Source organism: Paroedura picta, chromosome 8, assembly GCF_049243985.1.
Source record: "Paroedura picta isolate Pp20150507F chromosome 8, Ppicta_v3.0, whole genome shotgun sequence".
NCBI lineage: Eukaryota > Metazoa > Chordata > Lepidosauria > Squamata > Gekkonidae > Paroedura > Paroedura picta.
Window position 1 is genome coordinate 84,487,120 of NC_135376.1, and position 26,851 is coordinate 84,513,970.

The 26,851-nt window shown below is 47.2% G+C and overlaps 1 protein-coding gene across 41 annotated transcripts in view; it reads right to left on the reverse strand.

Moving 5' to 3' along the window:
* Positions 1-26,851, reverse strand: part of ANK3 (ankyrin 3) — a 493,966-nt gene that overhangs the window by 112,764 nt on the left and 354,351 nt on the right. For 34 of the 41 annotated variants that reach the window (XM_077350673.1, XM_077350676.1, XM_077350705.1 and 31 more), the window contains 6 exons: positions 25,198-25,296; positions 24,148-24,246; positions 18,659-18,856; positions 16,766-16,864; positions 1,696-1,794; positions 1,476-1,574 (listed from right to left, as the gene is read on the reverse strand). In XM_077350673.1, the coding sequence (XP_077206788.1) occupies positions 1,476-1,574; positions 1,696-1,794; positions 16,766-16,864; positions 18,659-18,856; positions 24,148-24,246; positions 25,198-25,296 (693 nt within the window). The remainder of the gene's footprint in view (positions 1-1,475; positions 1,575-1,695; positions 1,795-16,765; positions 16,865-18,658; positions 18,857-24,147; positions 24,247-25,197; positions 25,297-26,851) is intronic. The other 7 variants (XM_077350686.1, XM_077350683.1, XM_077350687.1 and 4 more) reach the window with 1 other exon arrangement.

A 26,851-nucleotide genomic window follows, 5' to 3' on the forward strand; every position in this document is an offset into this window, starting at 1 on the left:
TGGGAAGCCTGCCCCGTAGATTCCCAGGGCGATCAATGCTTAATTTGTAACTGTCGTGGTTCAGGCAAGTTGCAGAGCCAGTCCCAAAGTCAGTGTTAATCTGTAGGCAGCTCTTAACTAGGGTTGAGCGCTTCGGCTCGGTTCGGCCCCCTCGGCCATCACTGAAGCCCGAGGCGGCCAGCACCACGGCACGACGCAGAGAAGAGGGGCAGCGGCATGCCAGCCGGTGGCCGCACGCAGGTGCAGAGCTTTGTGCTTGCGTGCGGCTGCCAGCTGGCGCGCCACTGCCACCCTTCCTCTCTGCGTTGCGGCAGAGTAAGTCTACTCTTAACGTGATGCAGAACACAAATGATAATTTGTCAAGCACAAGGCCATACACACATTAATAATTTGAATCAGCTTTATACCTGTTGAAAAGACATGGCAACCCCCTCAGAATCCTGGTGAAAAAATCCCCCATGCCTCCTCACAGAACTACAGTTCCCAGAGTTCCCTGGGAAAGGGGGACATGATACCTATACAAATGAATGTGTAGGCATATTTTGAGTTTTGCCAGACAACATTCCCTCAACCATGGAATAGAACAAGCTTATCAATATCCCACTTTTTAGTGTTTCCCATGGATTTACACGGGATATATACCAGCATTCTCTGCAGCAAAACTGAATGTATCCCTACCGAAGCCACGTGGCTGGCAAATCTGGAAACATCAGGGCTTCCTGGTCATAACTCCTGTGGCTGGAAATCCCTGCTCACCCATAGAATGCACAGTGTAATGTGTGAATAGCAGTGGGAAACTTGTTTGCCACATGAAGATTAAAGCAATGGTAAACAAAAAAAACCCCCAAAAACAAAAGGAAAACACTATGCTGAATTACGGATGTGAATCCCTGGATGGGACCTGGGGATGTCAGTTCTCATGGAGAAAGGGGCTGCTTTGGAGGGTGGACTCCACAGCATTCTACTCCACTGAGGTTCCTCCCTGCCTCCGATCCCGCCCACTCCTGGCTCCACCCCAAAAGTCTCCAGGTATTTCCTGACCCAGAGCTGGGAGTCTTGTGGTGGATGAGCCGGAAAGAGACAGCAGATCTTAAGTATTGACAGTCTCTGTGTATGTAGATCCAGAGCAGAAGCAGAGCAAGGCTAAAAATTGTTGTCCCTGGATACAAGAAGAACTGGGAACAGCTTCACTGAGCAGGGCATGGTAGAGGAATTGCAGTGGCGCGTGACAAGCTGCCAGAAAAGATGCATGACAGTTACGCCTCTATGGCGAAACAGTGTATTGATGTGTGTTTGGGTATGTACTTCTGCCATCTGGGAGTAAAAAAAAAAATCCCCCACCTCCACAGTCCCACCCACCATTTTCCCACCAGCCTTCTACGAAACAACAGAATCAGTCCGTGGAATAACAGCAGTTAGCAGAGGGGGAAACCAAACCAGGGCCAAGAATAACGTTCCTGTTGCATTTCACTTACCACAGTGAGCTCATTGGGCGACGCGCCATTCTGGAGCAAGACGTTGATTATATGGGTATGTCCCTGTTGTGCTGCTTGATGAAGGGGGGTGTAGCCATTCTAAATGGGAGGGAGGAAGAAGGAAGAAGGAGTTTTAAAGGGGATTCCTCCCCTTTCTTATAAGGCTGAGACTTACTTGGTTGGGGGGGGGGAGGGTATGAGAAAAAAAACGGAGTCTCACCTTTGTTTTGGCATTAACTTTTGCAAATTGCTGCAGAAGGAAATTGACTATTTTGATGTTTCCATAGTGGCAGCCGACGTGTAATGGAGTGTAACCCATCTGGAAGTAAACACACACACAAAAAAGGGAGGAAAAGTAAAAATTGGGAAGAGAAAGGAAAATTAACACCCCTTTCAAGTGGTAATTTTGATACGTTTACTGCAAACAGCAAGAGCCCAATCCAGTTGCAGCTGGGCTCAGAAAAAGGTATCTACCTATTCATTCATTCATTCATTCATTCATTCATTCATTCATTCATTCATTCATTCATTCATTCATTCATTCATTCATTCATTCATTCATTCATATACCTTGGCCTATCTACCCATTGTGGATCAAAAGTTGCTGACATGATTCTCCTCTTCTCCTTACAACAGGCACATTAGGCTGAGAGTGTATGGCTAGCCCAAGATCACTCAGCAAGCTCCCATAGCAGAGCAGGAATTCGAACCTGGGTCTTCTACATCAGTGGTCCCCAACCCCCGATCCGGGGACTGGTACCGGTCTGTGGATCAGTTGGTACCAGGCCGCGGCTCCTCATCATCCTCTTCCCTGGCTGCTGCCTCGGGGGCTGCCCTGCCACTCTGCCACCAACTCACCTTTGGTGCTCTCCAGTGGTCGCCATGGCTGGGGCTCCCCCTTGGTGTTGCACTACGCAGCTGCTGCTGGCAGCGCCCCCCAGTGGGCGGCGGGAAGTCAGGGGCGCCGGCGGGAAAGCAAGTGGAGCAGGAGCACAGCCGGCGGCAACGTCCCTCAGCAAAAGACTACCCCCCCTGGGCCTCAGTAAAATTGTCAAGCGTTGACCGGTCCCCAGTGATAAAAAGGTTGGGGACCACTGTCCTACGTCCTGCTCCAACCACTAGACAAGGCAGATTCTGCAGGATAAGCTTGCACCATCCAGCACCAATATGGACAGTGATGGGAACTGGAACAAAAGCAACACACTGAAGACAAACATCCCAGTGCACGGCTGAACGCATGTTCTGTTTATGGCCACAATTCCTGATCTGAGTCCAGTGGCGCTTTTAAGTCCAACCAAGTTCTATTCAAAGTATTAGCTTTTGTATGCCCACACACTTCCTCAGGTACAATGAAATGAGAGTGACCAGTCCATTGGGTTCAATTTGAGGGGGAAACATAGTGCAGGAAATAAATATGTCCAACTGGGAGAGTAACAGGCAGACACATCTTTAGCTGTGCAATGCTGAGAGCAATTAGCTGAGTAATTAGCCAAGAGCCTGCCCTTATCCCCAATCCATCTCCTCTCAAGCATGCCTCCAGTTAAAGTCTGCCCATTACTCAAGCATGCCTCCAGTCTGCCCATTACTCTCCCAGTTGGACATATTTATTTCCTATACTACATTTCCTCCTGGAATTGAACCCAAACAAATGGCAGCTTTAAAAACTAAGCTTGTTATTCTCATTTGCCTCTGGACTCAAACATTTTTATTACTCCGTATGTTAATTTACTGCTCACATGGACTGGTAACTCCCATTTCATTGTGCCTGAAGAAGTGTGCATGCACAGGGAAACATATTCCTTGAATAAAACTTGATTGATCTTTAAAGTGCCCCTGGATTCAGTCAGTGCCCCTGCTGCTTCAGACCAACATGGCTACCCACCTGAATGTCAGCTCCTGATCTAGTCAGTGATAGATGGATGGAAACCTGGGCCCATTCTCCACACATAGGATAATGCACTTTCAAGGTGTTTTGGCAGCTGGATTTTCCTGTGCGGAACAGGAAACTACTTCTAAAGTGTACTGAAAGTGCATTATCCTATGTGTGCGGAATAGGCCCTGGATAGCCTTCTGGGAAAAGCACATAACAAAAGATCTAAGATTCTGGGTCAGATGTTCAACCGTGTTGGGGGACAGTATCTTTAATGGAATTATGCTTTTAAACCACTAGCCTTTCCTTTCTGAAAAAAATTGGCATTCACTCATTAAAATGTGAGGCCTAAGAGATAAAGCCCAGAGGCATTTTTCGTTTCCACCCTTTAACAGACGTTTTTTGTTTTGTTTAAAAAAAAAACACAGTTTCACCTTCACATGGCACCAAGCGTGCAGAGGGACACTTTCACTCCAGTTGCTTCTCTATTAAAAATACTTGAGTCAGCGCACAAATCAGTGGCACACAGAAGATAAACAATCTCTCCCACAAGAAGGTAGCAAGAACGAAACATCTCACTAAGTACATTTCGAGGATCAATTATAAGCAGACTCCTCAGGACAAGGACTAACATCTTAGCATTTCTCCAAAGCAAAGATATCTATCATATCGGGTTCAGGTGCGTAGCTTGCCCACGAAAGCTTACACCTTAAATCAGGGGTAGTCAAACTGCGGCCCTCCAGATGTCCATGGACTACAATTCCCAGGAGCCCCTGCCAGCGAACGCTGGCAGGGGCTCCTGGGAATTGTAGTCCGTGGACATCTGGAGGGCTGCAGTTTGACTACCCCTGCCTTAAATAAAACTTTAGGGGGCCATTGGACTCAAACTTTGTCAAAGGTAGACATATTGAAAAGGGGGCCACCTTGTTTGCTGCAGCTCTGAGACAAGGACTGGGGGCAATGGGTTCTGATGACGGGCAAAAGGGTCCCCTTAATATTAGAAAGCCTTTTCTGACAGTGAGGGCAGTTCGTAGACAGAATATGCTGCATCGGTGGGTGGTGGAGTCTCCTTCACTAGAAGCTTTTAGGAGGCAGTGCGATGCGCATTTGTCAGGAGAAGGTGATTTTTAAGTCTCTGAAAAGGTGGTCCCTGGTGGCCTCTTCCAGCTCTGTGTGATTCAGATGTCACTTCCACATCAAGGGCCCACATGACATACATCAGAATGGGCCCCGTCGTGTGAGCCGTCCAGGTCCTCTCACCAGACACACCTGCCTAATTACATGGGATAAAAAGGTGGCTCTTTCTAAACGGTGAAGGAACTGTTAGCCACAGAAATGTGTCTTTCTCCTTCTTTCCAAACAGGACGTTCAGGTGTATCATCTATGAATGAAAATGACAGGCAATCTGAGCAAGGTTGTGCCCAGTTCATCATGGGTAGGACGTGCTGATCCAATGAAAGCTACAGTTCACATGCCAAACTACATAAATGAGCCCTAAGAAGGGTAATTAAAAATAGACTTCCCAGGCTACAGTTTTGCAGAGCCGTGTGTGTACAGGGAGGTCAACTCACTCTAATTTTGCACAGTGCCCAGCCCCACCCAGGAAAGGCTGCCAACCTGCATGGGGTGGCTGAAGATCTCTTGAGTTTACAGCAGATCTCCAGGCAACAGAGATCAGTTCACTGGGATGAAATGGCCACTTTGCAGGGTAGACTCTATGGCATTACACCCCAATGAAGCACCTCCCTTCCAAACCACACCCTCTTCAGGCTCCACCCCTAAAATCTCAAGTTATTTCCCAACCCACAGCGGGCCAACTTGCCCCCAGGGCACACCCAATCCTCTATTCTTGCTCTTCCCCAGACATTTTTGGACAGTCTTGGGCACCTGGTCTCTTTGTTCTCCATGCCCAAGAACATCAGAAGGGACACCAGATCAGGGATGCCTCCAGGTAGGACTAGGGGATCCCCTGGAAGTACAACTCATTGCCAGACTACAGCAACCAACTCTCCTGGACAAAATGAGTGTTTTGGAAGGTGGACTCCATGCCACGGTATCCCCCTGAGGTCCCTGTCCTCCCAGGCTCCATCCCCACATCTTCAGGAATTTCTCAACTGGGATCTGGTCACCCTACCTGCCATTCCCCACCAGTGACCAGGGGGGACCTGGCCCCCCTACATCAGACTCGTGATGCTTCCTGCCTTGCCCCGCAAAACAAAAACAGTCTCCATTAAGTTCCATGCAGGGTGTTTGTCCTGTGATAGTTCCTTCCCTCATCCAAGCCGCCATTTTGTGCTTTGGCATCCAGGGATGGTGTGAAGCCTCTCTGTCTCTTCCCTCTAAAGCAGACCAAACCCTGTTGTCCCGGCAGCAGCAGGCTGGGAAGCACTTTGCCAACAACAAAGGTGTCGCTAGGCAACACGGGTCCATTTGTGACCTCAGCGCTGTGTGGGTGGGCCCTGTAAAGAGCCACCCATCAGCCTGAGGCAGATGGGCAGGCAGAATCCTCAAAGGGCTCTCCCCTCCGACTGGTCCAGCGTGCAGAGATGGAAGTGATGGCAGACCCTGGCACTGGACTCCATCGTGCTTTCCCCAGAGCAGGATCCCAAATACATTATTTGAAAAAGGTAATTATGGGTCTGGAAACCCCCAAGGGTGGGGGGACTGAGAAGGATGAATGGGGAGAAATTACTCTTAGAGAACGAACTGCCACCTCTGCTCCAATAAAAACTGCTGCCTGCCCTGAAACAACCCCCTGCCCATCAAAAACAGCATTAAAAAAATGGGATCAAGGAATAATGCTTCGACATTTCCTTGCCCATTCTGAGCTACAATGGGCAGCCCGGACAGGAAGCTCATAATATTCCTAACATGACTCACTTTTGGTGCATCCTTGATGCCATCCAAGAGCATCCCATTTCATACTTTTGTTCCCTGATCTTGATGCTCAGACAGCATTCTGAAACAGATCCTGGACATCATAGACATGCCATGAGGACAAGTTTAAATGTTCCCCACTCCAGGGCATCTGTTCCTCTTCCTATAGTTAGATGGTTGCTTGTTGCTTAGGAAAGCCATCAGGGTAGCCCGGGGGCTTTGGTCGTGAGAGGTCCCACCAGATAATCCTCAAAGTCGTGACTTCTTCCTGCCTCATCCGCTGGCATCAGGGCCACATGATCCCTCCCCCCCTTGCTTCATAGAGCCAGGCTGAGAATGCACGAAGGAGACAGTGGCTCATGTAGAAACACAGTTGGTGAGGCTCCTCTGACACTGGATAATGCTTACCGGAGTCCATCAGAGCATGCATTTTTAAAATCTATTTATTTATTATTATTATTGGGTTTCAACCCCACTGCGACCCGGCACAGCTGGCTCATGGCCGCTCAAAGCCATAAAACTAGTACAGTCCCAATAAAACCATTCCAATAAACCACCAATTTGCATTAACAAGAAGAACATCAGTCCTTGAATTGAAGGCTGAAGTTCATTTACATTTTTCATTCAGGGGGAGAGAACGCCTCGCTCCAGGAAACAGCAGTCTAAAGATCAAGCTGCAGTTTTATCCACGGCAAAATAAGGGGAAAGACGAGCTCCCTGGTGTCGGCGGGGAGCCTCTGTTTTAGCTCTCCCCTTCAGGGGCCCAGAATGCTACCCCTACAGCAGGGTTTGCCACCTGCCAGTCCTGGAGCCAACCTATCAACTTCGGTCCTGAACTCCGACCCTTCCGCTACAAGCATCTTGACTTGGCACCGGGCTGCTCCAGCGGGCATGTCCTTAAGCTTTCCTTTCCTCCCAGTCCCCTCCTGTCATGCTTCATCAGCAGCCACGTCCTGAGCAATGCGGCCCGAAAGGCAGCGGCTGATTGGACATGACATGGCGGGAGGGGCGGCCTCTCTCAAAAGCACCCGCCGACCGACCGCCGTCCACAATGGTTCTGCTGTGTCAGAGCGGCAAGATGGAAAGTTAGTTTCCCAGGCGGCCTGCTCCATCAGACCCGAAGAAGGCTCGCCTTTGATTCCCACGCAGGGTTACGTAACTTCCATACCAAAGTGCTTTCTGCTTGGTAAGCACCTCTGCTTACGCTCCTTTCTGGACTTCTTTAATGCAGATGTGTCTGCTGCACAGCTCTCGGGGAAATGCCAACTCATCCAAACAAAAGCGGGGAGCTGGATAAGCAATTTCTGCACAGCTCCCTGGATGCACCGGGCAGGTTTGTTTGGTTTTTTAAAAGTTGATTCCAGAGGAGACTAACGAGTACCATATATTATGCGCATTCATGCTCACAGCATATAAAAATGTGCAGGGAAGCCTCTTCTTCGAGCGCTCGCCCAGCCCTTGCGGATGTAGCCATCTTGAAACTTAGCTGCTTTATCCAAGTAAATATAGAATTTATGCTCAGGCAATCCAGAGGATTTTGTTTCAGTGCAGTTTGTAATCCTCTGGCATCCCTCCAAATATGTCCCCCCCCCCTCTTAATTTGGGAACACCGAGCCTCATGAGCAGCAATGAACAGCTGGGGGGGTTAGCGAGAGCACACAGAAACGCTGCCAATTTCGACTAGGTCTAGATATACTGGATTTTCAGGTTTATATTTACAGATTTCGAAAGCGCTCCGTTTCCTGTGGGACTGTAACCAGGGAAAGACTTCGTAAAAAAAAAACCTTCTTTGAAGGATTTATAACTTGCCCTAACCTAGTTTAAGATGGCTTCTCACTAATGCAACATATACAGTTGTGTTATTTATATTATATCTTCCCTTTAACACGGAAACTATAGAAAAAGACGAGCTGTGTTTTTATGCCCTGCTTTTCACTACCCAGAGGGGTCCCAGACACCCTTCCCTGTGTGGTACAGAGCTGTGTAGTGTCGTGGTTAAGGGGCGGTGGCCTCTAATCTGGTGAGCTGGGTTTGATTCCCTGCTTCTCTTCCGCATGCAGCCAGCTGGGCAAACTTGGGCTAGTTACAGCACTGATACAGCTGTTCTGACCGAGCAGTGATATCAGGGCTCTCTCAGCCTCACCTGCCTCACAGGGTGTCTGTTGTGGGGAGAGGAAAGGAAGGCAAATGTAAGCCGCTTTCAGACTCCTTCGGGAAGAGAAAAGCAGCATATTATTATTATTATTATTTTGATTTTTAGCCCACTGCTCCCAATTGGAAGCAAATCTTATTCTTCTACTATTCCCCACAACAGAGACCCTGTGCGGGAGGTGAGGCTGAGAGAGCTCTGAAAGAATGGTGATTGGCCCAAGACCACCCAGCTATCTCATATGAACAGGGAATAAAATCTGGTTAGACGACGAAGATGAGTTGGTTTTTATATCCAGTTTTTCACTACCCAAAGGAGGCTCAAAGAGGTTTACAAGCACCTTTCCCTTCCACTCCCCACAGCAGAATTCCGGTGAGGTAAGTGGGGCTGAGAGAGCTCTGAGAGAACTGTGCCTAGCCCAAGGTCACCCAGCTGCCTGTATGTGGAGGTGAGGGGAATCAAACCTGGTTCTCCAGAATAGAGGCCATCACTCCTTAACCACGACACCACACAGCTCTATAGCAGCAGACCCAGGATTCCCAAGTGAGTCTCAAAAGGGTTTTGCAAAAGAGACATTTTAAACCAAGGTCCATGTCCAAATTCCCACTGGAAAGCCACTCCTTATCCTCAGAGCAGCTCCTGTGAAATCCCTACTTCATTCTCACAGTGTAGAGTTACTCCAGTTGAACTCCACTGAGGTCCACAGTCTCAAACCGGAATGCCTTTGTGTGGGATTGTGCTGTGCCAAGGCAATGCACACACCAGTACAGAGCTGAGAAAACAGCCAGTGCAATGCATCAAACAACAATTAAAGGTGTCTGCACAGCTCTAGGCCTATCTTCTCCTGCTCAAGCTCTTCCAAGACCACGCCGTTTTGCCATGGCCCTGCATCAGGAGTGGCTGATCAACCCACTGTTGATGCAGAAGTGTGTAAGAACTACCTGACCTTACAAAAAGAAGTCACCCACTTTGACTCTGTTTGAATCACTGCTCTGGGTGACCTTCAGTCCTGAGTCAGAAAAATAACGGCGCTTTCAGAAGCCTGGGAAAACAAGACTTTAAAATGTATGTCAATTCTTGTTGAGCCTTCCAGCTAGCTCTTGAAAGGTGGGGCCCAAAGAAGGGGAAGCACAGGAATAAACAGTTTTGAAAGAAGAAGAAGAGGTAGGGTTTTATACCCCGGTTTTCACCACTCAAAGGAATCCCAAAGTGGCTTCCTATCACCTTCCCTTCCTCTCCCCACAACAGACATCCTGTGTGGAAAATTGGGCTGAGAGAGCTCTGACAGAACTGCTCTGTGAGAACAGCACGAACAGGACTGTGACTTGCCCAAGGTCACGCAGCTGACTGTATATGGAGGAGCAGGGAATCTAACCCAGCTCTCCAGATTAGAGGCTGCCACTTTTAAGCACTACACCAAGCTAGCTCGCTTAACCAAGTGAGTTACGAGATTCATGGAGGACAAGTCTATCAATGACTACTGGCTTCTAAACCAGGGGTAGTCAAACTGCGGCCCTCCAGAAGTCTGTGGACTACAATTCCCATGAGCCCTTGCCAGCAAACGCCAGGTAAAATATGTCTGGGGCTTAAACCAGCCGAAGGGGGTGGAATTTCCAATCAAGGCAAAGATGCAAAGGGTGGGAGTCCAAAAATGCCCTCTTCTCCACCACCACGGCCCCAATCGGCTGCTTTTCAGGGCTAGATCCCATTACAGCTCATGGGACTCTAGCCTTGTGGATAGATCGCTTCACTTTAATGTTTTCTCTCGCACGCTTGGATTATATATGTAATATGTATACATGATGCAATTACATTTATTTGCACTTGAAGCTGTGCCTGAGCTGGAACTGGATCGTATTTCTCATCATTTGTCATAATGGGGCCTGATCTTATGAAAAGGTCACCTTGCATGGCAAGATACATTTCTGGCTCCCAAATCACAGTCCTGACGGAAACTGAGTACACCCCATGAGTCAAGGACATCATGCTGCCAGATTTCCCACACCACCGAAGACGATGATGCCTCTAACTTATCGATAGATTGATAGATGGAAGACAGGGGTGAGAAATCGGACACATAAGCCTGTGACAAACCGAACAGAGAGATTGGCTCTGAGATACTTTGATAGCAGGAAGGATGGGATAGTTTACTTCTGGCTTTATACAATCTCAGGAAGCAAAAAATATTTACTCCTGAAAAGTTCCGTTCAAGGAAAGTAAGTCATACACATCCAGATGGCCTCTGGGTTTGCACAGGGACATGTCTCAGCTGCAAGCAATGATAAACTTAATTAGAATTTGTCCTATGATTACTGTATATTTCTGGCAGAAACTTCTCAGCCACGCTGTTTATACTCTAGTATATATAGAGATATGGCCACTGTAATAGATGGCTTGTATCTGTCTTCATATTTTGTTATCCTCAGCTGCAAACAAACTGTTCCAAAGATCTATGGAAAAATAAATATCGACACTGCACAAAAACAGGCAATAAAGCTAGCCTTTTAACATCAGTCTCCACTTGGAGCTGGTATGATAAATCCAAAAGGCTTGCTGTGTCTTTTGCCTTCCCGGTCGAACCTCAAGCTGTTTATGCAGTTCCTATGGGAACTTGAGGTCCAATGACAAGCACTAAAGAAGCAAGCAGATTGTCCAATCAGGCGGCAGGCTCTACTGCTTTCAGAGACCATAATAGGGTCATCAGCTCTCCTGTGATATGATTTTATCATGGAGTTTCTTTTTGATTCCTAGAGCGTCCCATGACATCACTTCTAGTTTTTACTGGAAGTGACATCAGCTTGCCAGTTTTAACTGTAAGTGACATCAGCTTATGAGGAAATACTGGTATGCCAGTTCCCATTTCCTGCTCACTCCCTTTTGCCAAATTAAGAGTTCTCCCTCCATATTTGTAGCATGAAAAGGAAAAGAGGAGAGACTGGTAAGTAGGCATTCCTGTCTATGCAGGAGTCTAATCAAACAAGTTCCTTCCCCAGCAAGAATCTTCAGAGAGGCAAAGCTGCATAGGATACAACAAAAGCTGAAATGAATTTCATTCATTCAGAGATTTATCCGTTTGGTCACAGACAGCAGCCAAACAGGCACACAACACTAGCAATTGACAACAGGCTTCTACATAATCCCAGTAAAAGAATTACAAAAGAGCCACGAGCCTCTGTTCACAAGACTTGATTCAAATCTAAGCAAACCATGCTAGTTTACCAGTTTCACCGTGTACCCAAAGGCGAACAATTTGTGGATCAGATGGGTCCTTGGTGATCAAACCTGGTATACCGCTAATATGCAGTAGTATCCATATTCCAAGCGATAAGCCTGGATCCAGAACAAAGGAAACACCCACACCAACTAGAACAGCAACTGTCAAAGTCCCAATGGATATTACGAGTCCACCTGCACAGGAGAATTTGTTGGGAGATGTGGTAAATTGGCTCTATCTGTCTGAACCCAAACATGACCAGCAAACAGCCTGAAGCACGGTCTCTGGAGAGAGATTCTACAGAAGGCTCATCTCCTGATAAAAACCTCCCACACCTGAGCCATCAGCCCTGCCAGAAAAACAAGTACCCAGCTCGCCTGAAGCAGGCATACCAACAGAGCAAAGGAGCCGGCAGCAAAGTCAAGAACTGAAAGAGAGAAGATGTAGTATTCATCTACAGGCTCACTAGCACAGGGGACTGGAAGAAGAAAGGAGATCTTTGCAGGATGAGGGCTGAAAGCAGGGATCAGGACTTGGGGATTGCCATGCCCTATATCAATCATCCCCCATTGGCCCCTGAGCCCCTCTCCCATGAAAACCACCACCGAGATGTCCATTTGACGGGGCTGTTAGTATGTTACAGTTAATGTTCTCATCATGTTTGTCCCATTATTATATTGTTTTTCTGTCACGACTGTATTGTTATTGTTCAGTTTACTATGTTATTTGTACTGTTTTTCTCCAGTTCCATGTAAACTGCCCTGAGCCTCAGGGGAGGGTGGTATATAAATTAAATATAAATAGATATAAGTGGTTTGCAACAGCAGGTTAGTATGGATGCAGTAGGTGTGGATATTGGTTCACTGTTGCACAGGTCTCACCCGGCCTGCTCTGAAACTGGCAGAGGTTGATGGGAACTGTAGTCCATGGATATCTGGCAAGCTATTGTTTGACCACCCCTGCCAGGCTTTTCAAGACAAGAGACTAACAGAGGTGGTTTTGCCATTGCCTGCCTCTACATAGTAACCTTGGGCTTTTTGGGGTGATTTCTCCTCCCATTACTAACCAGGGCTGATCCTGTTTATCTTCTAAGATCTGACAAAGTCAGGGTAGCCTGAGTCATCCAGTCAGGCTCAAGAAGACATAGCTTTACAGACCAAAGTTCAGGTCAAGGGAGAGCAGGTTAGCACATAGTGGGTTGCCCACAAGAACACACCTCTAGTACAGATTTTGCAAGTATAAAATCAGATTTTGCAAGTATAGAATGAATGCTGCCTCTGAACATAAACCCTGCCTACACAATCCCTCTTTCAGTCTTTAACTGTGATGTGCACCCAGAATATACGCACATAAATAAAGATATAAATATTGAATATTATGTGAGTATATGCACCCATCCACGATTTATTCACTCAATGTTTATGTTTTATGCAGTGTTTTCATATTCCATATTTAATACTCCTATTTATATGATGATAAAATGTACGGTTTAAAGGATGAAAGGATTTTTAAGAGGATTAATCCCCTTGCTGTGTGTTATCGCTATATCATCGTTCTATAAGCATATTTGCTATTTTTCTACCAGACTCGTGTTCACAGGAAACGAAAAAAGGTACCATCCCCAAAACAATGCAGCCAATCCACCAGTCTTTTCCTTGGCAGATGAAGGATGCGTCTGGATCCCCACACCGCAGGGCAGGTGTCATTTTTATATATTCTTGTCAATTACAGTTTAATAAGCATAAGCTGCTGCTCCCTGTAAGTCCACCTTAGTACTGTCCGTATGATTTTTTTGTACACCAGGATGAAAGCATTCTTGCACTCCCATTGGCTGCCTCCCCAGTTATAATCTGCCCCCATTCATGAATCAATTACAAGCTTTGCCGCTCATTCGTACACCCTCTTATTATGAAGTCAGACCTAGCTAGATCAGTGGGACAGACTCCCATAGCAAGTGGACGCAGGAATCAACATAGGTAGATGAAACAAGGCTGATCAAAGAACCCCGTGGTAAAGTGGTCAGTTAGATTAGGATCTGATAGAATCATGTTCGAATCCCCGCTCTGCCAGGGAAGCCTGCTGGGTGACCTTGAGCAAGTCACACACACTTAGACTAACCTACCTCACCGGGTTGTTGTGTGAAGATAAACAGAGAGGAGAATGATGTCGGCGACTTTTGGTCACCAAGGGGAAGGCGGGACGTAAAAGCAGTCAATAAACAAACAAACATCAAGTCACACATCAGCTGCTTCCTGCTGGAATATGCAACATTTGCAAGGTGCATAACTGAGCAGAATACAAAGGGTGTCCTGCAGGGGGCATCATAGGAAATGTATATTTAGCATAAATAGGATAGGAACTTCCTGATTATTTTCAAATTATCTCCTCCAGTGTCCTGATTGGCTGAACAGGAGACTTCCTGCTTTTTGAGCACACTTCCTCCCTGCTTGCCTCCAGAACAGTTTATTTATTTATTAGTTAGGCTTTTATGAGAGCCTCTTGTGGTGCAGAGTGGTAAGGTGGGAGACATGCAGTCTGAAAGCTCTGCCCATGAGGCTGGGCGTTCAATCCCAGCAGCCGGCTCAAGGTTGACTCAGCCTTCCATCCTTCCGAGGTCGGTAAAATGAGTACCCAGCTTGCTGGGGGGTAAACGGTAATGACTGGGGAAGGCACTGGCAAACCACCCCGTATTGAGTCTGCCAAGAAAACGCTAGAAGGCGTCACCCCAAGGACATGACTCGGTTCTTGCACAGGGGATACCTTTACCTTTTAGGCTTTTATGCCACCACTCCTAGCACTGCTAGCCCACAGCGGCTTACAACATGAATTAAAAAAATAAAATCAACAATAAGAATCCCATCCCACCCACCCCAACCCTCCCTGTTGTTGAACCGACAGAATGATTGCAGCTAGCTAGCTAGTTAGATTTCTACCTCTTTCTGCAAGCAAGCAAATACATAAATAAATTTATGCTTTAAGCAGCCCGGTGCTCCAATCTCTCTGCATATTCAAACTCGTCCAGCAACTACAAGTTTTAGCCTAGACACATCCCAAGAAAGGGGAAGGGTTGATTCCAAGTAGTTATGCTCACACTTTACTTGCAGCTAAACACAAAGTCAACTGACATGACTCAGGTATTTGTCCTCCCCACCCCTCTTCTCTCCCAATCTCTGGATATTGCTTCTGCAAGGTAACAGCCGACTCACTGAGATTTATGAGTCAATAATCTGCTTCCTAACCTTTGATAAGACGACAAGGGCAGGTAATTATTACTGCTGAGTGCTTTTCTCCTACTGCTGTAGTCAAGAGTTTGACATCTCTTTCATTACAATGTCAGGCTGGACGGGACAGGCAAGGGGTAGTCAAACTGCAGCCCTCCAGATGTCCGTGGACTACAATTCCCATGTGCCCCTGCCAGCAAATGTTTTCCACAATTACTTGTTTCCTCAACTCCTTGCAAACGCTGGCAAGGGCTCATGGAAATTGTAGTCCATGGACATCTGGAGGGCCGCAGTTTGACTACCCCTGAAACTGTCGGAGTCGAGAGCCACATTCTCTGTCCCTGAACAAGCCACAGGCAAACTGCTGGTCCAAGAACTCCAAAGGGCCAGCCAAGAACTTTTGAGTTCTTTATGATATTGTTACTCAGATGGATCTATTGCCTGGGGTGCCGGTGCCCAATGAAGGACACAGTAGAGAGAGTCTAGAAACAAACCAAATTTTATTGGTATACAGGGGACTCTGAGTTGCAGAGAAGAATCAAGAAGTCCATCCTACTGAGGCTAACTTTTTATTCTTTCAAGCAAGCAGCCATGGACATGAGCCAAGCTGTTTGGGCCCAATACGAACTTGTCAGATGCCCCTTTTACCCTATCCCATATATAAGAATTTCATGAGTCGTGAAACAATCAACAATTCTATCTTATTTCTGAAATTTCGTAAGTAAACAGTGCCATGGTAATGTGCTGTTGGTCTGGCTGGGCTCCCCAGCATCTCCGTTCTCCCATCCCACACCTGGATCTTTCAGGAGCTCCACATTCAAACTCCAGATCGCCTTGGGGAAATGAGTCCCACATTAGGATCTCTGGCCCTATGGAGGTCAAACTGGCCTCAACAAGAGCCAGGGTTTTCTTGACCCTGGCCCTGGCCTGGTCAGATGCTCTGCCCCAAGAGATCAGAGCCCTGAGGAACCTCGGACAGTTTCACAGGAACTGGAAAACAGAACTATTCAGCTGGGCCTACATTTAAGGCCTGCAGAAACATCTCTAACATAATTTTAAGTTCTATTTTATTATCTGATTTAGATTGCATTATATTAAAAGACCATATTCTTTTGGCCTTTTATGTATTAACTTCATATAACTTGGTCTGAACGACTGTAATAAAGTTTGAATCTGGAAGTAACATGTAGCCATGAACTATTCCACCTGTAGCCTCCAGGCCATACTCCTCAGTGAGGGCTATGTTGAGGAGACCTCGCCTTTCCAAATTAAAGGCCTTATTACCTGTGTAATTTAACTGTATATAATTTCCAACTGTATATAATTCATTTACAATTTTAATTTTGTATATTTTTAGCATTGATGTATTTAGTTGACATTGTAATTAGACCTGAGTCTTTTTAAGAGTGTGGGGGGGAATCAAAACATAAACATACAAACTAATTAATGAATTAATTCAAGAGACTCTCGGTTCCCTGCCATGTCTCAGGAAGAGTCTCAACAGATTCTGGGGTTGTTCCCTATGAGAAGCATCAGACCTGTTGTTGCCACTTGCCATAGATAGCCTGCCACCTGGGAAAGACCCCTTCAGACACCTCCTTCTGTGGTGTTAGATTCACGGTGGTTCACCTGGCCATGCAAAACATCCCTTGATGGTGCAGTTATCAAATGGCAAGTGAGAACCACAGATCGGAACCCAGGATTTGCTGCTGAATATGTGCGCTGGCTCCGTTGGGAAGCAATGCATTCAAGAACGTGTGCAGTGAGGCCAAAGTTCCCCAGATCCATTTCCAGAACCTTGTTGCACACAAGCAATTCCTTCTTTGTGCCAGGTTGTTAATGCACTATTGGGGGGGGGGGACTGAAAATTTCCAAATTGAGAATATTTTTTCTTTGTCTGTTTCAATGGATTCTCTTTTCCTACAGGTACACCAGCGCATGATGACCGTTCAAACATACCTTGGTCTGTGCATCCACAACAGCACCTTGATTGACAAGGACCTCGGCCACATTGACTCTGTCCTCTTGAGCCGCGAGGTGGAGCGGAGTCAGGCCACTCTGCAAGGCAGGCATAGAGACAGTGAGTTTCTGGCGGAGAAGGTGCTTTTCTGAGGCTCAGTGAATGTTGCCCATCTTCAACTCAGCATCTACGTTTTGTCAACTCTTTTATTTATGTATTCAATTTCTATATCGCTCTTCTCTGCGAAGAGGACTCCGAGTGGCTTGCAATAAACTATACAGATAAAACCACCCGCTAGACACCCTCTGCCAGGCTGGAGGATCTAAAACAAGGAGGGAGCCAGAGTGAAGGAGGGAAGCTGTACCAGATCCAATGGGATGAAATTAATTCAAAAGAAATTCCGTCTAAACTTCCGTAAGAAGTTCCTGACAGTTAGAGTGCTTTCTCGGTGGAACAGGCTTCCTCAGGAGGTGGTGGGTTCGCCATCTTTGGAAATTTTTAAACAGAGGCTGGATAGCCATCTGACGGAGAGGCTGATTCTGTGAAGGTTCAAGGGGGTGGCAGGTTACAGTGGATGAGCGATAGGGTTGTGAGTGTCCTGCATAGTGCAAGGGGTGGACTAGATGACCCAGGAGCTACCTTCCAACTCTATGATTCTATGACTCATTACAAGACAGCCCTGACCCCAGCCATAGGCCTGATGGAAAAGTGCCATTTTGCAAATCGTGCAAAACTTTGACATCCCTGTCAGGGTCTGGATTTTGACTAGCAACTCATTCCGCCAGCTTGGAGCCAGGCCTGAAAAAGCTCTGGCCCTGACTGAGGTCAGGTGACCATCATTGCGGTGAGGGATTACCAACAAATTGGTGTTTCAGAGTGCAATGTTCTCCGGGGAACATATTTGGAGAGGCAGTCCCTCAGGTGCACATGGCCTGGACCGCATAGGGCCGTGAAGGTCAATACTAAAACTCTTAACCTGATCTGGAACTCCACTGGTAGCCTAGGCAGCTGCTAGAGAGCAGCTCAAACATGAGCCCTCCATGGGGTATTTTGAGCATTGTTCTGTTATAAATGGGCAAATGCATGCTGAATAAAATGCAGCATGTTATCCTGCCGGTCGAAGAGAGCACGACACAATAAAGGCACTGAAAAGATTGCGTGAAGCTATAAAACCCGTCCTTTTGAGTTTTGCTGAAACACAAGGGGCATTAGACAAAGGCACTTTTCCTAAGGCTGAAGGGAAGACGCTGGCATTGGAGGGAAAATATTTGGGAAGTGCGTAATAAGAAGGAAAGCGGGGGCCAAACTTTGGGCAGATTCAAGCAGTTCCTGTTGGCAGCAGAGGACACGACCTGAAGTAATGACTTTAAACTACGTGTAGAAGGGTGCCGGCTAAATATCAGGAAACAATTTTTCACAGTCAGAGTAGTTCAGCAGTGGAATCTGCAGCCCAAGGTGGTGAGCTCCCCCTCACTGGTGGTCTTCAACATGCAGGGGAGGGGGAGGTGGACATGACCGTGGTCATATCTCCCAATATGGTCACATCTCCCGATAAATGTTTAGCCAATTAAAAATATATTTAAAAAGAATTAACTCCCACTCATTCAGGGAGCCCTTCCATGGCCATCATGAAACCCAGGCCGAGATAGTATTACACCCTTCTGAGGTTCCTCCCCTCCCCAGGCTCCACCCACATCTCTCCAGGAATTTCGCAGTCTGGAGTTGGCAACCCTAGCTCTGTGGCTTACACAGCCTGCAGTCAACGCAAGAATCAAAGACTGCCTCCCCGGGGCAGAATATGCTCTGGGCTTCCCAGGGCAGGGGGCATGATGGGGAGCTAGCTCTCTTTCATGCAGTACGAGCCCGGAGAGCACACAAGGAAGCCAGCTCACCTTGTTGCTTAGGTTCACATTAGCGTTCCTGGTTAGGAGCAACGACACCATGTCCATGTGGCCCTCTTGGGAGGCCAGGTGCACGGGGGCGATGCCCTGCCTGGTGACGGCGTTTGCATCGGCACCGTATTCCAGCAGCGTGGTGGCAATATCCATCTGGTTCTTCTTGGCAGCAATGTGCAGGGGTGTGTAACCGTTCTGCGAACACAAAACATTTGAGTTATCAGCTCGTCTGCAAAAAGATGCGGACTTTTCTCCACACCCCAGGGATGACTGGCTTTTAGTATTTCTTTAGCAATGATCACCCAGAACTGAGGTCTGGGCAGGGCTTCTTTTAAAATTCTGAATTGGTGGAGGGAAGGAATCGCGGAAGAAGGCTATCAGCTGCTTCTAAGATCCAGGCCTTATTAAAGTAAGAAGCCTCCTCCCCTTGCCTTGGGGATGGACTGAGTGGAAATGTAGCATAGAAATGGTTTAAATACCTGAGGGACTGCCTCTCTGCCTATGTCCCCCAAAGAGCACTCCGCTCTGCAAATTCCAACCAGTTGGTGGCCCCTGGCCCCAAGGAAGTATGTTTGGCCCAACCAGGGCCAGGACATTTTCAGTCCTGGTTCCTACTTGGTGTCATGAACGCCCGGAGGAGATCCGGGCCCTGATCGAGGGCCTGCAAGACACAGCTCTTCCACCAAGCTTTTGGGTGGGGCCAATGACTTAATAACATCTGTTGCCCTCTTCTACAAAACAGCCCCACTGAGTGACATCTGGTCTGGAGACTTCTGGGCAGTGAATATCTATCTGGAGGATGCTCTTGCTTAATGCTTCACATTTATGAACTCACTTTGTACACCGCCGTGATCCATACTGAGAGGGTGGCACAGAAATCTGATAAATAATTATTATTAATAAATAAAATAATCTCAGAGGGTGGCTGTGTTGGTTTCCATTAGAAGAGCTAGGTTCTAGTCCAATTGCTCCCTAGAGATTGAGATTTTCAGGGTACGAGGTTTGGAGAGGTAAAGCTTCCTTTGTGAGATCAACAAGGAAAACCTTGACTCTCGAAAGTTCACACCACAGACAACTTGCTGCCCCCTAAAGGAGGCCGTGGACTTAGACATTTTTGCAATGGTGTTGTCATGGATCAAGTCCAAAGAATATTAAAGCGTAGTAAGAGGAAGTCAGGAGGGGGAAAGATAGATAGCAACACTCATTGCGAGAGACAATTTCAGGCTGAGCAAGATCCTAGATTGTCTGATCGGACTGAACGTCTAACGGGAACAAGAAACCCCCTGCCATCATTGTATCGTTTTGCAGCTGCTTGCACAACACACAGCCCAAGGCTGTGAGCAAAGGGGGCTATTATTACTTCCCGTGCTGATGCTTGGCTTGGTTACATTCTGCGGCTCGCTCATGGGAAAACATCTTTTAGGGAGCTTCTTGGCCGGCAACAAAACGCCAAAGAGGCAGCTGCTAACCCGCTGGCTTGGAGAACGAGCAAAGTAAGCGACCCGATGCGTAATTCCCTGGTTCCCCTTCAAGTCAGTAATTTTATCGTTTCTGGAGGCTTTGGCTTCGGAAAGCCACTGGCACCGGGGGGCAAGTGGAGCCCTGGCTCCCCCTAAAGGGGGGCATGCTTCGTGTCAGCTTTGTTTCTTTGAACATTAAACTAGGTCAATGATCAGTCCCCTCTATAAAGATGGCACTTAAGTGGTTGCATTATTTCAAGCCACTGCGCTGCAGCGCTAAAGGGTTCGGGAGTCAGCCTGGTTCATCTCCCAAGGCTGAGCGTAGGCGTATTTCCCCCGTATCAAAAGGCTCTGGCTGCTGCTTTGAGCTTCCTGCGTGAATGTCGCCTGGCCTTTCCTTTTCGTGACCCACCGCTTCTAGTAAGACCGCCTTCCGTGGTCTCTTTCCTCCCTGCTCCGGCAAAGGAACTTGACATCTATGCCTTTGATGCTCTACTGGAAGGCAAGCCAAAAGGAACTGGCTTTGTGCAGACTTGGGAGCCCTCCACAAGGACTTTAGAAAGTGGAAATACAAGCTGTGCGAAATGAAAACGAAAATCAGGGCCATTTCGGTAGCTCGTCCATAGTTCATGGCCGACTTGGTTTTACTGCTGACGACATCAAAAGTACAACCTGATTACCAATTTATCCTGCATTTTAATCGCTCCCTTGTGTTTATGAAAGAGGGTGACTACACACTCACACACATGCTATCCAGGGGCCAAATGGAAAGGCCAGCAGAGTAGCAGACAGCCTCAGTATTAACCATCCAAGCCAGCACTTCACTGGAAACTCCCCCAATGGTCACCCAATCCCACCCAGCTCTTCCATGCTAAAGGTTCTGCCCAGGAATAGCCTTAGCTTACAAGCAGGGGAGACCATACAAGCCGTAGCGCTTAGCCAGCTGGAAATGGGAAGACTGAGATCTTTGAGAAAGGAAGGAGCATGCAGATTGTTTTGGTTCTGTCTGGCCTTTGGTTATGTATTTATATTTCAGTTTATAAGCTGCCTTCTCACTGTCTCGGGGTGGCTAACACAATAAGGGGCATGATGGGGAAGGCTGGGGGGGGGAATGGAAGAGCTGGGCTCAGGAAGTACATGTTATGCTCTGTTTCCTTGTTTGCTCCTTGCGGTTTTGGTGGCAAGTCCACTTGGGTTTGCATCTGGATTTCTCAGGCCCAAGACTCCCGCCCTAGCTGCTGGACCGAACTCGGTACCATCAGGCTCTCTCGGTACCATCAGGTTCTAACAACAGCTCCTTAAGGCTTCTTGATCTGAAATCAAGTCTCTGAAAGCTTTAAGAAGCTTATACAATCATCTGCCCCCCCCAATTGACAAGAAAGGTGGTCATGACTCTGTCTTCCATGACCTGATTCCTGCATGAGAAGGATTCTCCTGATGGTCGTTTCATCCAACATCAAGCCCCAAGCAACTTCCAGAAGAGGAGTTTTCCTGCTGAGCCTCTTTCTCTCTGGGCTCGTCGGCAAAGGCTGGTGTTAGAGCGCCATGGGGGAGATTTTGCTTAAAACATTTCGGAGTGATCTTAGAGCATGCCTTACGTTTTGCTTAAAACTATGGCCCCGGGCTTAAGTGTTTGACCCTGAACAGATTAAGGCTTACTAGGGAGGGTTGCTTTTGAGCCTAGGATAATAGCATAAAAGATAAAATGCAAGGAGGCATCCATATATACTTCCTCGTGGCTCTAATTACCGCTTTCTGGGATCTGGCGTTTTTCAGGCACAAAGCTCCCATAAGCAGACCCATGAGTAGAATTCCTTGACTATGTTTTGGCCAGGATTACTCTGAAATACAGTTTGTTGAGGGCATCTTCTGCCTCCAGGCTTAAATGTCTACACAATACACATATGCTTATGATTCCATGTAGATGTTAGTGGGAAAACAACGACCACACAAACAGCCATGCAAGGATCTTACCTGTTCTGCTTAACTTCCTTCCCCCTTGACATGGGCATTAAGGAGAAAGTATTCCTAAAAATACTATGAATCTCTCTAGGGGGCATTTCACCCTCGGGGAGGAATCCCAGGGGAGGGACCAGAAGAATAATGGGCCCCTAATTTACTGAGAAGTTGGGAGAAGTAAATGAATTAAGGTGCTGCGTGTCAAAGGTGTTCGGGACGCATCCCATCTGTCCCAGACTTCTCTTGGAGCTGCCAGGAGACACCATCCCCCACCCTACCCATGGAAGAAACCTGGGAGCCGGTGAAGGCCCTGCAACCTTACTGGCACCCCGAGGGAGATGCCACCAGCTGCAGCCACCCCCAATGCATAAGCAGTTAGTGTGGCCCAAGCCAAGCTGCAGTGCACCACCTCAGTCCTGGCCAGTGCAAAGAACACTGAGGTCTGCTGCCCCAGGGAGGAGGAAGGCCGCGGAGAAAGTGACATGGCCTAGCTGCCCTGCACAAGACTCCAGGGACACAGCGTAGCCAGAAAGCCAGGAGCCATCACCGCAGCATGGGCAGTAGCTGGCACAATGAGCCTGATGCCCTGGCTGCCCAGGCAGGGGGAGCCAGGCCATGCCGACAAGCCAGCCAGGGAGAGGAGCAAGGAAGTGCCAGTCAGAAGAAAGGACAGGGGAGGAAGGAGCCCCTGGGGGGGGGGGGGAGACTGGGAAGAAGGCACTGTAATGGGCCAGGGGATAAAAAGATATGGGTGGGGAAGCTCAGTCTCAGCTGCAAAGAGAAAGAGAGGAGGGCAGATGACCAGAGGATTGAGAGAGAGAGAGAGAGAGAGAGAGAGAGAGAGAGAGAGAGAGAGAGAATGAGAACAAGAATGGAGGAGGGAGGAGAGAGTGAAGGAGAGCCAGGATGGAGAGACAGCGAGGAGAAGGAACAAGGAAGTGGAGGTGAGCCAGCAAGTGTCAGACAAAGGTCTGGAGGGGGTACTGGAGACCCACATGGAGCCAGGTAATCTCCAGGTAAAAAAGATCTCAGGTACGAAATGGTGGGGGAAGAGATGTTTATTTGCCTCATGAGTGCTGCTCCCGGGCAGATCAGACTACAGTGTAAGGCAGAATTATACCTTCTTGAATGAATGCATGATCTCCCTCTTGCTATAAGGAATGCCCTCCAACCCAGAAGATGCTTTCACACATGGAAAATAATGCTGTTTCAATCCACTTCAGTGACAGTTTGCAAGTGCATTTTACCATTTCATACTGTCAAATACTGTTGCCGAGTGCATTGAAAGTGCATTATTTCGTGTGTGTGTGTGGAAGCGCCAGAAGTCTCCTGGAAGTCTCATTCACCAACTTCTCCTCAGTTGTGTGAAGCCCCACAGTATTAATGTAAGATCCCTATGTCCAAAGAATTCTCTGCAAGCCACCATAAGGACTTCAGGGAATCTCCAGTCAGTCTATGAAGCTCTCCTCAATAAGGCTCTCCTTGTTTTCATGGATGCAGTCGATATGTCAGCAAACGGTTGGCCAGATTTTAGGCAGCAGTGTTTTGGTCTCATTCAACTGCCAACATATTACATTTGGGGCATTATTATCATCCTTCACGAACTTCCTAATCTGTATGGGTTATAGCCTTTGTTGGGCTGAATGTAAGGAGAAAAGTTTTAAAAGAAAGTATGCGTATGGCCTCGGGGGAGGCACCATCTCTGGGGTTCTTTCCTCACATGTTGGATAATGTGATTTTGCAGCTGGATTTTCCTGTGCGGAACAGGAGTGCATTGAAAGTGCATTATCCAACGTGTGCGGAATGGGCCTGGGAAATTCAAATGACCATGATACAATCTCTGACCCGCCAAAGGGACCATTTCAGCAAAACAGGCTCCTGCATGCATCAGATCTTTCTTTAATGACTTTTGCATCCTTCTCCGGGTGCTTAAGACATTCCTGAGCAGAACTGGTAAGATGCACAGCAACATGCCCAAAGGGAGACAGATGGCAGGGCTGCACAGGAAGTGGCTTCATGCAAATCAATGGGCCGGCCCCCAGATTCCTAAACAGCAAAGAGTGGTACCTTTGCGGAGGCGTGAGGTGAGGCTCCCTGGTCCAAGAGGAGAAGCGCCACTTTCTGATTATCGTAATGGGCTGCGACATGCAGTGGAGTTAAACCACTCTAAAAACACGTGCAGAACAAACAGGCATTGTTAGAAAATAACCACCTGACGTAAAATGCTTGGAGAATTAGGTTAAACTAGGTTTGGTGAGATTACAGTGGCATTAACAGAAGTTTTGGAATGGAAAAAAAAAACCACACAAACACACACTGCACAACATGACATTCTTCACTCGTGGGATGAATGTCCTCCCTTACACATATTAAGAGGCAGCAGGCCTTGGCTAGTGTCAGGAATAACTGTTGCCCTCAACTGTGACCTCCCAAACTGGTCAACTATGAGAAATGTTAATTCAAGGTTTGTACACTTGTTCCTTGAGAGACAAATGCATTCTGGATGATCACATGGTACAACCCTTCATGGAATGTATCACTTTCAGAACGAAGGTTGGGGGATTCCATCAAACGCAGAACGTGCCATATGAAAATCTTCCTGCAGTCAGAAAATTGGAACACCAAAGACAAGGGTTTTCCATGTAATCTTCTCAATTAAGAGTTGCTTTGATGTGTGTAGAAAGTTCTTAACAAATTGTGGCAAGCAATTCAGTTGTGGAATTCCCCCACACTTTCTGAAATGGGACATTCAGGAATGGTTTTACTGACTGTTTAGGTTTGCTTAGGGATTTCTGATTTCCGTGTCAATATGGTGTATCCGGGTGAAAACCAGTCCTCTGAGTGCAGTCGTCTTCTGGAAGATCTAGATAAATATAATGCTCCAGCAGAATATGGTCCAAACTGACTCATGCCACAATTATCTCTTGACAGGCATGCTGGATTCTGAAGCAGAAATATCCAAAAGGAACTGAAGAGTACTCAAGGCAAGTGGGATGCATGGAGGGAAATACCACCATCCAATACAGATCCATTGCTACCGTTACTGTGGCTAGGGACAGGACAGATCCAGGTTTGATCACCTTCAAGCGGTGGGTTAGCGACTCCTTCACGCCATACCTTTCCAGCAGCATCTGGAGGGGCACTTTTCTGAAGCAGGAGGTTGGCCACTTCAATGTTGCCATACTTGGCAGCCACGTGTAGAGGAGTAAATCCTTTCTGTAAGACAAAGAATTTTCCATCAGCAGCTTTCTACTTTCTATCAGTAGACCAGGAATTCCCAACCAGCGCTTTCCCCTACATCTGTCTTAATGGACTCAACCACAAGCTATTCCTGGCATTGCAATGAAAGCAGGGAACTGGCCACTTTCATTGACCTGGGGGGGGGGCGGCATTCTCATGTGGCTACTGTGCTTGGGAAAGGGGCAGAACTTGGACACCTACTCAAACCACCTGCTTTCTGTCCTCCCCATCCTCCATGGGTGTGGCAGGAAGGCAGGGACAGATGACATTACTTCCACCCTGGTTCCAGGGCTCCTCGGAGCTTCAAAAATATTTTGGGGGCAGCTGCATGGTCAAAAGGTTGAAAAGGGCTGTTGTAGACCCTGGCAGTGGTCTTTGGCCACTCAGCTAATCTCTACAGGGAGCTACAGGGAGGGTGAGGCATGGACTCTAACAACAAAAAGATCTGTGATGCTAAGAAGGGTTGGTCCTGTTTAGTACTTGGATGGGGAAAAAGAAACTCTAGTGTCATTATGCAGATGCAGACCATGGCCAGTCACCTCTTGCCTTGAAAACCCCACAGCAGGATGGTTAAACCATGGCTCTCCAGATGTTCATGGACTACAATTACCATGAGCTGTTCCTGCCCTACAGGTTCATTGTAGGTCACTTTTCATCATCACCGAGAAACATGGAATTTGCTTTCCCTTGACTATCCTTTAAAAACATTAATTTTTGAGCCTTTGGTCATACAGATATTCTTGCAAGCGTGGTGACACCTCACAAGCCCTGCACTCCTCTTTGTTCCCTTCCTATGAGTTGCGGAAGTGACAGCAACTATGCAAAACTTTCTCAAAGGCAGCGTCAGTTCTATAAAATATTACACACAGTTGCTTTATTTTTTGCAAAATTGGCATCCATTGCAGAACTTGTCTTTCCTGGGCCAGTGTCTTTTTTCAAGAGGGTTAAGCTGCAACTAATCAAATCAAATAAATTAAATGTTATATAGCATGCACATATGTCAAATTTAAAACATTAGGCATCTGAATATCAGGCTGTACTCTATTGAATAGTGAATCCTGTTCATCCAGAGCTATTGGAAATTCCATATCCGAGTGCAGGAATCATGAGGCCTTCTACATAAAATATTCCTTGCATAACCACACAGCATAGGAGAGAACAACACCCAGTTGGGAAAAAGGTATAATACTCTCTGGATATGTTCTGTGTATATTTAATGTATTTTTGACCACTGAGGAAGGCTGTACAGGCCAAAACGCGTCCAGTTCTCTGGAGTTCATAGGACATACTACAAGGAATGCTTGTAAACTGTACAGTCTGATATTCATATCCCTAGTTTAAAAAAAATACAGACATGCACATTATAAAATAAATATTTAATTTGTTGTTTTATTTTATTAGTTGTAGCTTGGCCCTCTTGACAAAACTGGAATATATTGGGTTGCGTTGGTTTCCCCTCTTGTGTGGTTTGGTTCAGGGCCTTGTCTATATCAGCAAGGATGGTTTTCACCCTCCGATGGAGTCCCCTGTG